Genomic DNA, 16,230 nt, shown 5'->3' with positions numbered 1-16,230 from the left:
TCTAGTCACGATAGGACACAGCTTTGAGGGATGATACAGGGATGAAATATTTAATCCCTCACAGTCAATCCCAATTGATACTGAATATATTGGCAATTTACTTAATCGTAGAGGAGATGCTGACCTATCAAGAATGTGCCAGTTAGAAATGGAAAAATAAGCAGTTTTACAAAGAACAATGCTACCTACAATGATGCAGACACAAACGATGTATCCCTGCTTGTAAGCTAATGCTGACCTGGCTGTTTATTTTTGAGAGACAAATAGCAGTTATTGAGCCAGTCAAAATAATTACATTACCTAGCAATATTGAGAAACAGCCATTATATGAGCATTAAACAGCACAATATGTGGCAGCATTATTTTGCTATTTTAACACATACTAATACTGTATGGGCAAACACTTCATCTCCTTAGTACCAGTTTAACTCCTGAATACAGTAGTATCGACTGTAATGTGACCAATCAGCATTTGCAGAGTCTGCCACTGTGAAGCGGCATGTGGGGAACTTTTGTTTAGTAGCGTTTTAACTTGAATGACTTTTTTGTTGAAAATCTGCAAATTATCGACTAGATGATGTATTATGACACAGGTGCAGTAAATACATAGTTATGTCTTGTGCGAAGGTCAGGCCCCAAATACTGTGCATTTTTGGTCTACTCACTGGCATTCGACAAATTAGACAGATCTCGGATTTCTTCTGTGAAAGAAGGCTATTCCTGATAGATATTTCATCATGTTTAGTCACTGCCAACATTGAGTTATACTTTGAAAACCAGGTATTATCACACTTGGAGGTAACAAGCTAGGTTGAAAAGTTCAATGTTGTAGGAGTTAGGGGTACCACGGTTTCCCTACACCCTAATTTCAATCTTTAGCTAGTTGAGTTAAACAAAGAAATAGATGTGGACTGTATTGCTTCAGTGCAGGTTAGGTGGAGTACCAATGAGCAGTATATCCTATGCATACGAAATTGTCATTTTTAAAAAAAATATTTTTATTTGATTTTCACAGAGAGATAAGACATTAAACATTTATATATTGCGTTGTCCATACAGGGAGGCAAGCACTTTAGGGCAGAACGTCCATTAAACTTCAATAGGCATCAAGCATTACCGTTAAATCTGCAGAATGCAATTTTATGATAGTATATTTAAATAAAACACAACTAATTGTGTTTAATACAATTTTCAGAAAGTTTATCTGCCACTGAGATGAAAGTGTTCTTGAATAGGTGAAGTGTTATAAATACTTAGGAACCAAAGGTGATGAAAAACAAATTGGTTATACTAACATCAGATCAAGAGGGGAAAAAGTAGTACAGCTGTAGCAAAAACCTTGAGTAATTCAAGTTGCAGTGTGGTGACTATACTGCAATACCCTAAAAGAAAACTCATAAAGTGAAAGGTGCCACTCAGTAGTTTGAGAAGAAAACACTTTCCCTCCAATATAAAATAATCTTTTAATAATCTTTTAGGCTTTACTGCAAGCATGTACCACGGACATAAAAAAAGATAAAAGAAGGCACGCACCTACCAACTATGGCTTCTATGTGCTTGCAATAAAAATGTTGGATTAAGAAAAAGCACAGATCGACCTATTTTACTAGACATGTTTTCAAGTATTAAGTCTCTCAATTGCGCAAAGAATTGTATTATTATTTGTAAGGGGAACAAGAATAAAGCACCAAATAACCAACGATTAAACTTGGATAAAAACAGTATATATATTTTTTTTTTTAAGGAGACGGAAATTAAATGGCCAGCTAACTGGGCACTTGCATTGCAGGCAACATACATTGTTGGCATTTAACGTTAATATACAAATAAAATTAAAAGCACACTTTGAACCACCTTGAGAAAATAACAAATGTTAGGAGTTGTGAACAATGTTCCCGACTATATTGGTACACATATCAGTATTGATCAGCTGGATATAGACTACATCAACTATCATTCGAATTCCTTTGCCCTGACGAAGCTCCCGGGGGGGGGAGCGAAACGCGTTGGCTGTTTTGTGCACTTCTGAAAATAAAAGAACAATAAAAGACTTTTTTGAAAGAACTACATGTTTCTGCAATTCACTTGCTGAACTGGTGCTGCCTCTATTTTTCTTCAAGGTGAAAATGTTAAAATGGTCTCAAAGGTCAGGACAAAATGGCAATAGATTTAGTAGAGGCAAAAATGTTACAAACTTATTTTCACATCCATAAATCCACTCCAGCTAAGGATTTGATATCGGAGTTAAAACTACTCTCAGTTTACTGTCTTTTTTGCAACTCTTCAAATGTGCTGGGTGCCAAGTTGCTGGGCTTGACATTTGATGAACTATATAATGAGACAAAAAAGATAGATGTGGTATCTGTATAGCAATGATTCGTTGTGCAGATCTATTTAGTAATTCTAAAGCAAATGTGAAGTCATTTTAAACTGATATTAAACACCAGCTGACTATGTTTGACACGTGCAGCTGATGCCACTGCTAAGACTAGCGAGTAATCCTACAGTATGTACAGTAAGAAGTGTTGTCCAATGCAATAACCAGTTAATCCGTGTATGCCACGAACTCTCAAATTCAAACTTGATATTTCCAGGTTTGTGTGGGAAAAAAAGAAAAACTGTACAATGTAGAAAGAGCATGGAATGGAATTTTATTTGAGGATTAAACATGTAGATTTTGCAAGTCTGAAGTCCTTGAATCCTTCTTGCATATTATGTTGCAATATATCTTTTTTGTACATATGGAGCAGCTGATCTATGTTTTTAGATAACATGTGCTAATGTTCACTTTTAATGTTAAGTGTGCCTGTTTAAATAGTTATATGAAACCTATATTAAACTACTACAACAAAAAATAAGTCAATATTGCAGACTTAACTTATGATGACTTGCCTTAATGGTCATTGCAAGAAAGGATGAGTATTCGACCCACGTGCCAAATCAATTATTAAGGTCCCTGACCACTGTAGAAGTCAATTATCAATTGACTATTGAAAAAAAGCATTATTCTAAAATACGGAACCCAGACTGTGTGTGCATATCGCATGGTTACCAGCACGTTCTTCGAAAAGGTTGCTATTTGTGAGCCATATTTATATCTGGATAATAAACAGCAAGAATGACCTTGTTTTACCATAGTTTTAAATATGTCGTTGACTATAAATATTCCTACTGGACACACAAGATTCTCCATCACCGGAAAAGGGAATTTACATTTTCAGTGTTATCCAAATGATATACAGATTTTTGTTTTTAGAAGCGGACGGAACCTGCTCCAGATAAGGCAGTCCATGTGATTTGCTGATCGAGGTCGAAACCTGGATGAATGCAAGCTGAGGCAGGACCGGCGCTAGGCATGGGCAGCGTTGGCAGCTGCCCAGGGCCCCACGCCTGCTGGCAGCCGTGTGGCCTCGCACCTTTAAGGACTCCAAAGTTTCGAGGCCCAGGGGGCTCCCTGAGTTTACATTTTTTCTTTTTTTTATCAATCTCCCCTGCAGGCCTGTCTCTGTGGGCCTAATGGCTGCATCTGCATGTTGATGACGGCGATTAGAAAGTTAATTAAAGTGCCCTTGCCTGTGAAGTGCGCCCTGCCCCTGTATGAAGGAAAAGCAGAATATCCTGCTGGGCGCAGAGCAAAAGATAGAATGGTGGAGCATCACAATGGAAACTCCTCCCCTAGGACAAGTGGAAAGAGAGCAGAGAGTGAATAACAGGGGTAAGACAAACAGAATAAAGTGGGAGGGGGAGCAGATAAGAGTGAGGATGTCAGTGAGACAAGAGGTGCACACACAGGAGCAGAATCAGCATGCAAAAGTGGATGGAGCAAGCAGGGTTTAAAGTCTGCTGGGTCACTCAAGTCTTAGACCTGGTAGTAAATTAATATGGACATTGAAAAGGGGCCCTATATTCATGTTCTTAAATCTTTCTGCAGAAACAGTGATCTAGTGTCTGCACAACTAATGAAAGTTCTAAAAAGCAGGTGATGAGACTGGCCCGCTCTCCATTTTTGCAGTCACCCTCAGAGTGAAAACACAAATCTTAACTCTACAGCAGCACGACCCTCTGCTGCCTATAATGCAACTTCAACAAGACTCGTTATAGTTCTTTCACAGTCTCATGATGTCAGAACTGGAGCATTTTCTATATTATATACAAGGAAGTCGTAGATGTTGCTTATTCATCGTATGCAACTGATAATCACTGATAAAGCCAATAGCACTGGCTTGTTATAGGTGTAATTTTACTTGTTGTAATATTGATCTGGAGGCAATGACAGAAGCAGCAAAATACCAGTCGGGCGGCACACTATGCCAAGTACAGATTTATATAGCTTACATGATCTTAAGCCATGCTCTTAATTACATTAGCCACGCCCCTTTGAAAGACCTCCCTAGTTGTTTCATCCCCCTTAAAGACCTGCTGTCAGGTCAGTATGGTGGCCGTTTTTAGGTCTCGCGACCTATCAATGCGCGCAAGCGCATTGAGGGAGCGATAGTGCTCAAAATACTCGTGAAACCACGGGTTTTTCCATGCGGTTTTCTTCGAGTTCACGTGGCCACAGGCACGCGCTTTTGGGCCATAAACTTTCCCCCTCCCCAGCCAGCTTTGCCAGCAGCATTTGCCTCATCAAAGGCTTCCGCTGCCCTGCCACCCGCCCTCACTTATTCACGGTGCAGGCCGTGACTTCAAAGGGTGCCCCCTGCTTCACGGCCATCTGTTCCCCAGCACCTCCCCTCTCTCTCCCCTAATTATTCACTGCTGGCCGGCCCGCACATCTAGTTTTCCACGGCTTTCACAGCGTTTTTTACTTTCAAAATATACGGAATGCTCTCTACATGTGTTTAGCACTCTGCTTATCAACAATCTCTCGTTTTCACTGTTAACTTTCACTCCTACTTTGGGCAATGCTATATTTTCCTTGTGGCTGGAGTTTTGTATTAACAATTAATAAAAAAAACATGAAGCTACGTAATGAAATATCAAAACGAGCCTTGAGTTTCTTCGTGGTGCAGGGTTAGTCCATTATAATTCATGTCTTCATTATTTTGTTTTATGTGCTCCGTCCTTCAGGTACTTCTTCTCTATTTTGTTTACTTATTTCTTTTCAAGTTTTACATTTGTAGATTAAGAGGAGGACATTTTAGAGACTAACACCAGTCTTAAATCTACCGGCAGGAGGCGCTCTTGCCACATGGCTCATGTTTATAATCTGAATAATTCATTAGGAAAGTGTAAGCTATTGGCTTTGTAAATAACAATGCTATTAATTTATATATTTTCAGTGGCAACACATATTAAAAAAATAATTGTCATTTACAATAGCAATAGCCCTCACTTTCCTAATGCGAGACCTATTGGCAACGCCAGTGCTTGTTTAGGCTAGTTGTTGACCTGCTTTATGGTCAAGTGAGCTGGTTTTTACTGTTGACTTTCATTGCTTTATGGTCAGGTGAGCTGGTTTTTACTGTTGATTTTAATGATATTAAATAGAAAATTGCCTGCAGAAAACTCAAATCAGTGCCGTCTTCCATACCTTACAAAAACGTATACAGCAGGTCTTTACAAGTTTAAAACTGCCCTAGCTGGCAAACATGAGATACTTCTCTAGCTAACTAACTCACTAATGGGGGCCCCTTTTATTTTGGTACTGGGGCCTATTTTCTTTCCCAGTCTGATGTTGCATGTTAGGCAGGGCCACTGGAATAATGCAATTGTGCGGCAGCGGCGATTTCTGCATAATCATGCGTTTGGCGCATTTGCCACATAATCCATCATCTGCTGCATAATCTACAGATTTTAACAACAAAATTGCTTTCTATCTCAAACAGTTCAAAAGTTACTAAAAATGCAATGATTCGCCTTGCCGCATGTGGGAAGGCCCTTTGAAATGCTGGAATAGTAAAACTTTCTGTTTCCCACTGCTAAATTTTGGTGTTAAATTGGTACTAATGGACTGCCACTGGTTCCCAAACAGTGTTACCAAGTTTAAAAATGGCAAAAAAATGAAGTAATACTATTTCAAAATGTGCTGGATTATGCCGCATAGTTTGCCTTTTCTTGCCACATAGTTAACTCACCCTCCCCCATAATTTAGCCTGCTACTGCCACATAATTCCAGTGGTCCTGATGTTAGGGTAATTCAATGCAGTGATTTTGTTCCTGTTTATATTTCACGTGCTTTAATTAATCTTGCTTCCCTAAAGAGTGATTGCTATTTTCAGCATGTTTGTTTCTGTATTTCATTTCACAGCATATTACTCTTGGATGATGCACACTTTGTACTGAGTTTCCTCCAAGTGTTTATAAAAGGATACAGTTGAGCACTTTGGAGTTGAGGATGCAGGCAGTACAACTTTCACACTATGCCTGTCTGTGGGTCAAAAAAGTGTTCAGATTACATGCTCATTCGAAATATGGCCTCTCTGCAGAGCACAAAGAGAAATGGTCCTGCATTCCAGTTATGATTCTATGCAAATGTGTGTGAAAGAGCTACTTATTGGTCAAACCAACAAGGTGAAGGGAAAATAATTTATTGTTGTTACTCATTTAGCTTAAACAGCTAACAACCATTGACAAAACCCAGTCGCGGGTGTGGGATTTGGTTTAATTTTAATTATAAATTATTATTTTTTTAAACCTCTCTTTAGCTGGCCCAATCAGATTCCGCGTCGTCTCTGCTTAGGGGCCTCACATGTTCCTATTCTGCCCGGGGCCCCACATATCCTAGGACCGGCCTTGAGCTGAGGTTCGCTTAATTAGACTAAGACAGTGAGGTGAGGTGAGGATTTCTGCTGAGAGGTATGGACTGCATTACTTTTGGACTGATCCATGTGTGTGAGTTTCGAACAGAAAGAAGGTACACATTAACCGATATTTGACCTTCGAGTCCCGCTTCCCACTGCTTGGAGTCGAGCGACAGGGCCGGCCCTAGGCATGTGCAAGCTGTGCACCTGCACAGGGCCGCCAAACCCCAGGGGCCGCCACACCAGTGCTTAATTTAAATATATTTTAAATTGGATGCAGCTGTCTCAGACTGCCTTTTTACAAGTCACACATCACCGCCAAAAAATGAAAATGCCTGGGTCCCTGCCTTGGGCGTAGGTCACCGCCACACTGCATTTTACAATCGTTCATGAGCTACCAATGAATGATTTGTAAAATATATTAATAGCCCGCCCCGTCCCTCCCAGGCGAATCTTCCAAGTGTGTGCCCAGATTCAGGCCAGATCAATTAAGGCTGTCCCGGTAAGTAATTACTTTCACTTTTTAACATGATTCTAATAATCATAGGGCGTCCAGTGTTTATGCAATGAGCCGAGAGGACATTAAAAGGATTGTTGAAAAAGCTTAAATAATTATCAGGGAAAAATTTCTGTGTGCCCTTGAGGGGCCCAGCATGTGCATGGCTATTGAAGCCACATGCGGCATGGCTGCAGTTTGAGACGCTGCTGTGCAGTGACGGTATAGGTATGGGCTTCCAGTCAGTGAGGCCGTGTGGGCCGGCCCTTGACACTCCAGGGCCTCCCCACAGACGCAAGAGCGGACTCAGCTGTCTGACCTCTCTTACCTTGTAGGAAGCGGTCGCTCCCATTGCCCCCTGCCCGACTGCCATAGCGCTTTGCACAGCTTGAATTTGGTATCGTAGCGCTATACACCTGCCTGCCTGCTATTGCCACATTGTTTTGCCTGCCACTGCTGCCGCTTTGAAAACGTGCACTTTGTGTCTTTTTAAATTGCATTCTGTAAACGTGCACTTCGTGTCATTTCAGTCATTTTATTTTGCATTTGCAGCTAGCGCTCAGGTTGTATTGGTGTTTGGCTTTGTAATTCGATATTTATATTCTGTTTGTGCCGGTGCCACTGCCCTCAGCGTCTCTCCTCCCTGTGCCCCAATCTCGCCCAGGCTCAGTTTCGATTTCCCCACCATTTTGTTTGTTGTGCCTTAATCAGCACCTCCAGCCCGCCTCCCGCCTCCCAGCTGTCCCTCCCTCCCACGGACTGAGAAGGCTTGCCTTGCCTGCTGATCCTCTGTGACCTCTCTTACCTCATAGGAAGCGGTCGCTCCCATTGCCCCCTGCCCGACTGCCATAGCGCTTTGCACAGCTTGAATTTGGTATCGTAGCGCTATACGCCTGCCTGCTATTGCCACATTGTTTTGCCTGCCACTGCTGCCGCTTTGAAAACGTGCACTTTGTGTCTTTTTAAATTGCATTCTGTAAACGTGCACTTCGTCTCTCCTCCCTGTGCCCCAATCTCGCCCAGGCTCAGTTTCGATTTCCCCACCATTTTGGTTGTTGTGCCTTAACCAGCACCTCCAGCCCGCCTCCCGCCTCCCAGCTGCCCCTCCCTCGCCCCTCCCCTTCCACTATCCACATATGACAGATGCTCTTGCGCGCAGCGTTCACGCGCAGCGATCGCGCCACAGTCGCGCCAAAGGTAAGCCCGTCTACGCCCGTCCGTGCCTGGACCACGCCTGGACCGCGCCCAGCGCCAGACACCCTGGCCCCCACAAACCGCACCCCTCCAGCATAACGTATGACGCCGCCACCCTCCTAGCCCTTAACCCCGGACGCACACCTCTTTGCTGCGTAGCTACCCCAGGACACACCCATGGACCCTTCGCCTGCCACTCCTGCAAATTCACCAGCATCAAGACCCATACCACTTCCACTAACCCCAAACACAGCCCCGACTCTAACCACCTGAAGTGCATCCTGCTGAACACCCGCTCGATCCACAGACACGCCACTGAACTCTGGGATCTACTCGATACTACATCACCGGACGTCGCCTACCTTACTGAAACATGGATGAACGCATCATCAACACCCGACATCGCCATTGCCATCCCGGACAATTACAAGATCATCCGAAAAGACCGCACCGTCCAAACAGGAGGAGGCATCGCCATCGTCCACAAGATCAAAATCACGACCAGCTCCGACGATAACCTTACAACCGCCGAACACCTCCACTTCCAGATCCACACCGACCCTAGGACCACACTCAGAGGCACCCTCATCTACAGGCCTCCAGGAACCCATAAACAATTCAGCGAAGACATCACTGACTTCATCACTCCACATGCCCTCGCCTCCGAGAACTACATTCTACTGGGAGACCTCAACTTCCACCTGGAAAAGAAGAACGACAGCAACACCACCACCCTTCTTGACAACCTGGCCAATCTCGACCTCAAACAACTTGTTGACACCCCCACCCATGTAGCCGGACATACGCTCGACCCAATCTTCACCTCCAGCAAACACATCTCCTTCGATCGCACCACAGCTCTCCATTGGATGGACCACAGTTGTGTTCACTTCAGCTACAAAACCACCTCGACCCACAACCCCCCTCAACCTATTCCCCGAAGAAAATGGAACAAAATCACCACCGACCAACTCCTCACATCGCTCAACCAAAACCCACCCGCCCTCTCATCGGACCCAAACCAAGCTGCCATCAAATTCAAACAATGGATCACTCACAGCGCTGACGAATTAGCACCCTTGAAAAACCATCAAACCAAACAAGACAGCAAAAAGGCCCCCTGGTTCAACGATAACCTTAAGAAATCCAAGAAGTTATGCCGTACTCTCGAGAAAACATGGAGAAAAAACCCAACCACCGACAACATGACCACCTTCAAGGCAGCCACCCGCAAACACCACCAGCTGATTCGATCAACCAAGAAATCAGCATTCAAGAATCGACTCGACAACAACGCCCATAACAGCAAGGAACTATTCAACATCGTCAAAGAATTCACCAACCCCACCGCAGCCTCAAACGACATTACTCCCTCCCAAGACCTCTGCGACTCATTATCCTCTTTCTTCTACAACAAAATCGCCGGCATACATAACAGCTTTAAGAACATTGCGAAAGAACAGCCCACCCCACCCACTTCCAAAACCGAACAGCTCTCTAACAACCTTAACGCCTGGAACCCAATCACCACCGAAGACACCATCCGCCTAATGAACTCCATCCATTCAGGTTCGCCAACCGACCCCTGTCCCCACCACATCTTCAACAAAGCAGACTCAATCACCGCACCCCATCTCCGTGATGTCATCAACTGCTCCTTCAACTCCACTACCTTCCCAGAAAGCTGGAAACACGCCGAACTCACTGCCCTCCTGAAGAAACCCACAGCTGACCCCTCTGAACTTAAGAACTACCGCCCCATTTCCCTCCTCCCTTTCCCAGCCAAAGTCATTGAGAAAGCCGTCAATAGCCAGCTCGCCGCCTTCCTTGAATCCAACAACTCCCTCGACCCCTCACAGTCCGGCTTTCGAGCCAAACACAGCACCGAAACCGCCCTCATTGCAGTGACAGATGACATCCGAATGCTACTGGACAACGAAGAAACAGCTGCCCTCATCCTACTCGACCTTTCCGCCGCCTTCGACACAGTCTGTCATAGCACCCTCATACATCGCCTCAGCAACATCGGCATACAAGGAAAAGCATTAGATTGGATCATCTCGTTCCTCGCCGGGAGAACCCAGAGAGTCCGACTCCCCCCTTTCAAATCAGAAGGCACCGAAGTCATCTGCGGAGTCCCACAAGGATCATCACTCAGCCCCACCCTCTTCAACGTATACATGAGCCCCCTCGCATCCATCGCGCGACAACACAACCTCAACATCATCTCCTACGCTGACGACACCCAGCTGATCCTCTCCCTCACCAAAGACCCTAACACCGCCAAAACCAATCTTCATGAAGGCATGAAAGAAGTAGCCGAATATATGAAAAACAGCCGCCTAAAACTTAACTCAGACACAACGGAAGTTCTCATCCTAGGATCTTCACCCTCTGCCTGGGACGACTCTTGGTGGCCATCGGCCCTGGGCACAGCACCCATACCCACAGACCACGCACGCAACCTGAGCTTCATCCTAGACTCCTCCCTATCAATGACCAGACAAGCTAACGCCGTCTCATCCTCTTGCTTCAACGTACTCCGTATGCTCAAAAAAATCTTCCGTTGGATCCCCACCGAAACAAGAAAGACGGTTACCCACGCACTGGTCACTAGCCGATTGGACTATGGAAATACCCTCTACGCCGGAACCACAGCCAAATTACAGAAAAAACTCCAACGCATCCAAAATGCATCAGCCAGACTCATATTGGACATCCCTCGCCAAGCTCACATTACCGGCCACCTGAAAGACCTCCACTGGCTTCCCGTCAACAAGAGAATAACATTCCGTCTCCTCACCCACGCTCACAAGGCCCTCTACAAACTAGGTCCTGATTGCCTCAACACACGACTGTCCTTCTACACGCCCACCCGCCAACTAAGATCCTCCAACCAAGCGCTTGCCGCAGTTCCGCGCATCCACAGATCCACCATGGGAGGAAGATCCTTCTCTTACCTGGCGGCCAAGACCTGGAACTCTCTCCCCACTCACCTCCGCCTCACACAGAACCACAATTCCTTCAGAAAGGAACTTAAAACCTGGCTATTCGATAAATAATGCTCCCCCTCCCACAAGCGCCTTGAGACCCTATGGGTGAGTAGTGCGCTATACAAATCTTTGAACTTGAACTTGAACTAGAGCAGAGGGCAGAGCCTGCCATGCATGCCGGGGATAGGCAGAGAATCTATACAAGGAGAAGCCGATAGGATAAGAGGAGGAAAGAAGGGGAAATGTGCAGGAGAGGCTGCAGAAAGAGACATATACAATGAAAGGGGGTTCAGAAAGAGGGTATGTCGAAGAGAGACAATGCTGAGAACGGAAAGAGAAGTGTGGAGCAGGGGCAATATAAAGAAGAATGGGGTGTGCCGTTGTAGAGGGTGAGTAGAAGAGCGAACCATGAGTAGGGGTTGACACTATATACGGGTCATGTGTAGGGGAGGTGGTGGCAAAGGCGGCATTCGTATGGAGATGTGTTGTAGATAAGGACATTTTTCTATATTGTACTCATTTAGATTTGCCTTTGTATTTTTTTTAATTATTTGTTGATTATTGTTGTTGCATTGAAATCACTGTAACCTTTTTTAATAAATTATTGCTCTATTTATAAATAAATTTTGTTTTTTAACCTCAGTTTAATATGGTTTCTTGCCCTTGTTATATTTACTTAACCCCTTCCATGCTCATGACGGAACGGTTCCGTCATCAGCGTCGGTGCTCCGGTGCTGATGACGGAACATTTCCGTCATGAGCCAATACGATTTTAAACCCTTCAGCACTGCAGCGAAATTCGCGCAGCACTGAAGAGGTTAATTATTATTTTGTCTGCCTAGGTTGTTGTTTACCAATATAGTAGATAAGGAAATGGGCAGGAGTTTGGGAAGGTGGAGTAGTGTGGGGTGTGGAGAAATGTGTAGGGTGTAGAAAAGTAAAAGAAAGGGTAAATAAACTAAGATGTGCAGAGAGTTGTAGAGAGGTAGAGCCAAAGACGTGGATTACTGCAGATAGAAATGTGCAGGGGACAGAAAGTGACATGAGAGGGAGTTGGTGCATAGGCAGACATGTTTAGAGGAGTAGATGTACTGGAGTAAATGTCTAGCGGTGTGCTGCGTTGGAAATGTGCAAAGGACAGTGCACGGAATGGTGTATGTGCATTGTCTAGGGGTGTGGTATAGAGTGAGACATCTATATGCGAAAGGCAGGGGCTCTAGAACAAACAAAATAAAGGGGGAGGGGTTTGTGAAGTTATTGAGGTACTGGAATGATAAGGAGGGAGGCAGCAGTGCAGGGAAACGGAGGGCACATGGGTATGAAAGGATGAGGTGCAGCTGAGGGCCGCGCTGTGTAAAATTGAAGGTATAGAGGTGATATGGAGGTTGCAGTGTATGGAAAGGTACGGCACTGGGGCATAGGAAGGATAAGGAAAATAGGAGTACAAGTTTTAGGAAGAATAAGTCAGAGACGGCTACTGTTTTAGGAAGGTACAGCGGTATAGGAAGGATAAGGTGCAGTGCAGGGGTGTACTATATACACTGGAAGGTATAGAGGTACAAGAACGGTATGGAGGCTGCAGTGAGTGTAAAGGTAGAGCACAGAAGGGTAGGAGCAGCTGCAGGTACTCATCTAACGCCTTTTCTGGACGTTTTATTAAAACACCTTTCTGAGCTCCGGGGGTTCCGCCCGCCCGGACCCCCTCTTCCGGGGCCACCTACCTACGCTCCCTGCCCAGGGCCACCATGAGCCTAGAGCCGCCCCTGCGAGCGAGCAAATTACTCGATTTACACATAGGTGATGCAATAGAGAAATGTTTAATCATCGTTGTTTTAAATCAAGTTTTATTAAATAAAATGTAGTTGAAAAGTGGATCTAAGGCAGAATAGAGAAACGCATGGGTAAAGGTTCTATTATTTGAGGGGTGAGCAGCAACCGTTACATTGGCTATGAATCTCCAAATCACCTGATGTTGACAACTTATTTTAACTGTGTGCTGCGACAACTGTTATTACGTACATCATGTCGAAATGATCTCGTTTCTGAATATAGACAGACACAATTACACAAATGCAATATGAAAAAAACATAGCTTGCAGAAAGTCAGTCTCATGATCAGGTGTTCAGCTAAGGTGTGTGTACAAGTCAGTATGGTGTCCGCTACTGGCTGTGTTACGGTGTCACAGTGTGTGTCATGTGCATGTGTCATAGTGTGTGCTGGTGTGTCAAGGAGGACTTTTCTGGGGGCCAACAGGGGGGCTGACAGACCACTGTGATGAGGCTACAAGGTTGCATGTTTGAACACACGTAAAGGTGTCACTGTAGGAGGAACAGTATATGTACTAGTACAGAAGCGCCTCAAGTGTAAGACCTTCCGCCAGCCTTACCTCCTTGACAGGGGGAAACTTCTTCCTGCATTCCAGTGACAGGCTCCGCAGGTCGCTCTGCGTGTTCTCCAGCAGCTTCTTGATGGCCTCGGGACTGCTGGTGCTGCTTGACATCTTGTCGCGGCCCCGGGCTTGCACTCTTCGGTATTGCCCCCACACGAAGCCCTCCTGGGCTCGCTCAGTACGGTACGGTTGTATCCTTCTATATATTCCCAGCGAAGGCAAGTCTTTTACTCTTGCCCCAAGTACTCTACCTGAGGGCTAGCTGTCAGTGATCTCCAGGGTTGACACGGGGCACTGCAGCGTAGCTCCTCCCACTCCCGCACAGCGTCCGCTGTCAGCCCCTCCTCGCCCCCAGCTCCCACAATCCCGAGCTCCTTGAACACGTCACGGGCACTTCCGTAAACACACAGACGGGAACAAATCTCCACCAGGGACAGTAAAGAGGGACTTGGCGTTCGATGGAAATATGAGTAGGATGTGTCTAACAGGGAACGAAAATTAACGAGAGGGCGTACAATGAAAAGGGAAGAAGGACAAACCCAGTTAGGAACCAAACAAGGTTCCTAAAGAAATAAAAAACAACTAGAATGCTAACTTGAATAACAAACTGTACTTCCCATTGGAACCGTACAGCATTTCATTACAAGCTGGAAAACCATATTGAGTATCATCCACCCACTACGTCTGCTCTTCCTCGTCAAAATAATTATAATGTTCCGATTACTTACCGGTAATCTTCATTACACTTAGCCCTACTCGTCCTCGTCACAATCATTCTATGATGAAAGTGTTAAGCAGGCCAAACAATGCCTAGCTATCTTTTCAGAGTGCACAACAGTGTGGGAGATGCAGAATAGCAGAGCATATAATCATGTTTTCCCTTTCCTGTCTGTGCACCTGTTGTTTCAATTTCATTACAAGACCGGAGGCTACCATTATGCATACAACTTTTAATGCAGTCCAAGCATAGCCGCATATGTCACAAAGCAAAAGTTCCAACTTAGAATACATATGAATCAACAATAGCATGAATCACTAGGCAATCAGCCTCTTTTAAATGCGGCTCCAAGCAAGATAAGTCACCTCCTTACTTAGCTCTTATAATATTGTAATTTCATGTTTAAGACTTGTATTTTATTATTAATCTATATTTGTTACTATATACTGATTAACCCCTTAATCCCTACAGGAGTAATATTTATATATATATATACAATGTACCTGTTTTATATACCATCTTATAAGGTAGAGTAACACTTTTTTACTCCTTATACCCAGACCCCCAACCTCCAATTTACGGAGGTTGGCTTCCGCTTTCCTTTCCTGTAGTTGTCTTTATTTTAAAGTTATAATTCTTTCCTCTCGCACGCGAATTATTCAAAAAACCCAGTGACCCGCTTTTATTTTCAGAACAATCTCCCAGACGTTCATAATTGTGCCCAATACCTAAGACTTTGTCAAAACCTTGTGAGGTACGACGCTTTGTGAATGTATCTAATTATTTATCCGTGTTACCCTCGCCTCCCTCCCATAATCAGTCTATTAGGATTGATATTTACAAACTAATTTGAAGGTAATATTAAAAAATTAAAAAAAATTAAAAAAAGGGAGAGGATATATATATATATTGAAAAGATTACTATAAACATATAAAAAAAAAGGCTGTACATATATAGAAAGTTTATAGAGAAAGGTTAAGAATTCAATATAAGCTTCAGACATTCTTATATATTTATTTTTTCAATTCAAAATATGTCTGAGTCAGATTCTGATTCAATTCACAGTATTACTGTTGAATCTGATTTTAATAATGATGCCATCAAAAAACTTATCCACAAGGAGATGAGATCACGTATGTTTTCTACTCTCTCCCAAGTTAGGTCATCTAAGAGACCCTTGATCCATGATAATGATGACCTATCTGACTTGGACATAGCTGAGATTAATGATCTCACCGAAAAAAGGGGTAAGAAGCATAAAAAAAGTAATAATATTGATTATACCCCAGAGAGCACGGGAGGTCGTAGCACCTCAAATTTTACAGGAGGTCCTCGCACCTCATTTGCCTCAGGTGTCCCTCGCGGCACAAATCTGAAAGGTGTCCTTAGCGGCACAAATCTGAAAGGTGTCCTTAGCGGCACAAATCTGAAAGGTGTCCTTAGCGGCACAAATTTGATGGGTGTCCCTCGCGGCACAATTCACCAAAGTGCTCTAGATAATGATCCAAGTGATATTGATGGCTCAGAATTTCCTGACGAATATATTCTTGACCTAGATGAGGACGATCAAGATATTGATTCCTTTCTCTTGAATGACGACAATGGTCCTTCATCTTCTAAAGATAGTATCTTGGACCGTTTAGGGGAAGAAATGTTCTCCCCTTTTAACATTAAACATCCTAGAAGCTCAGAGTG

At 44.1% G+C, this 16,230-nt stretch overlaps 1 protein-coding gene across 2 annotated transcripts in view; it reads right to left on the bottom strand.

The window, feature by feature from the left end:
- Positions 1-14,246, bottom strand: part of MON2 (MON2 regulator of endosome-to-Golgi trafficking) — a 1,009,595-nt gene extending 995,349 nt beyond the window's left edge. Inside the window, exon 1 of one of the 2 annotated variants that reach the window (XM_078675668.1) lies at positions 13,814-14,246. In XM_078675668.1, coding sequence (XP_078531794.1) covers positions 13,814-13,927 — 114 coding nt within the window. In that variant the 5' untranslated portion in view covers positions 13,928-14,246. The remainder of the gene's footprint in view (positions 1-13,813) is intronic. The other variant, XM_078675659.1, reaches the window with a different exon arrangement.
- Between the last annotated feature and the right edge of the window lie 1,984 nt (positions 14,247-16,230).

This window comes from Lissotriton helveticus, chromosome 1_1 (assembly GCF_964261635.1).
Source record: "Lissotriton helveticus chromosome 1_1, aLisHel1.1, whole genome shotgun sequence".
Taxonomy (NCBI): domain Eukaryota; kingdom Metazoa; phylum Chordata; class Amphibia; order Caudata; family Salamandridae; genus Lissotriton; species Lissotriton helveticus.
The sequence above is the reverse complement of the archived record's forward strand: the minus strand, read 5'-3'. Positions and strand labels throughout refer to the sequence as shown.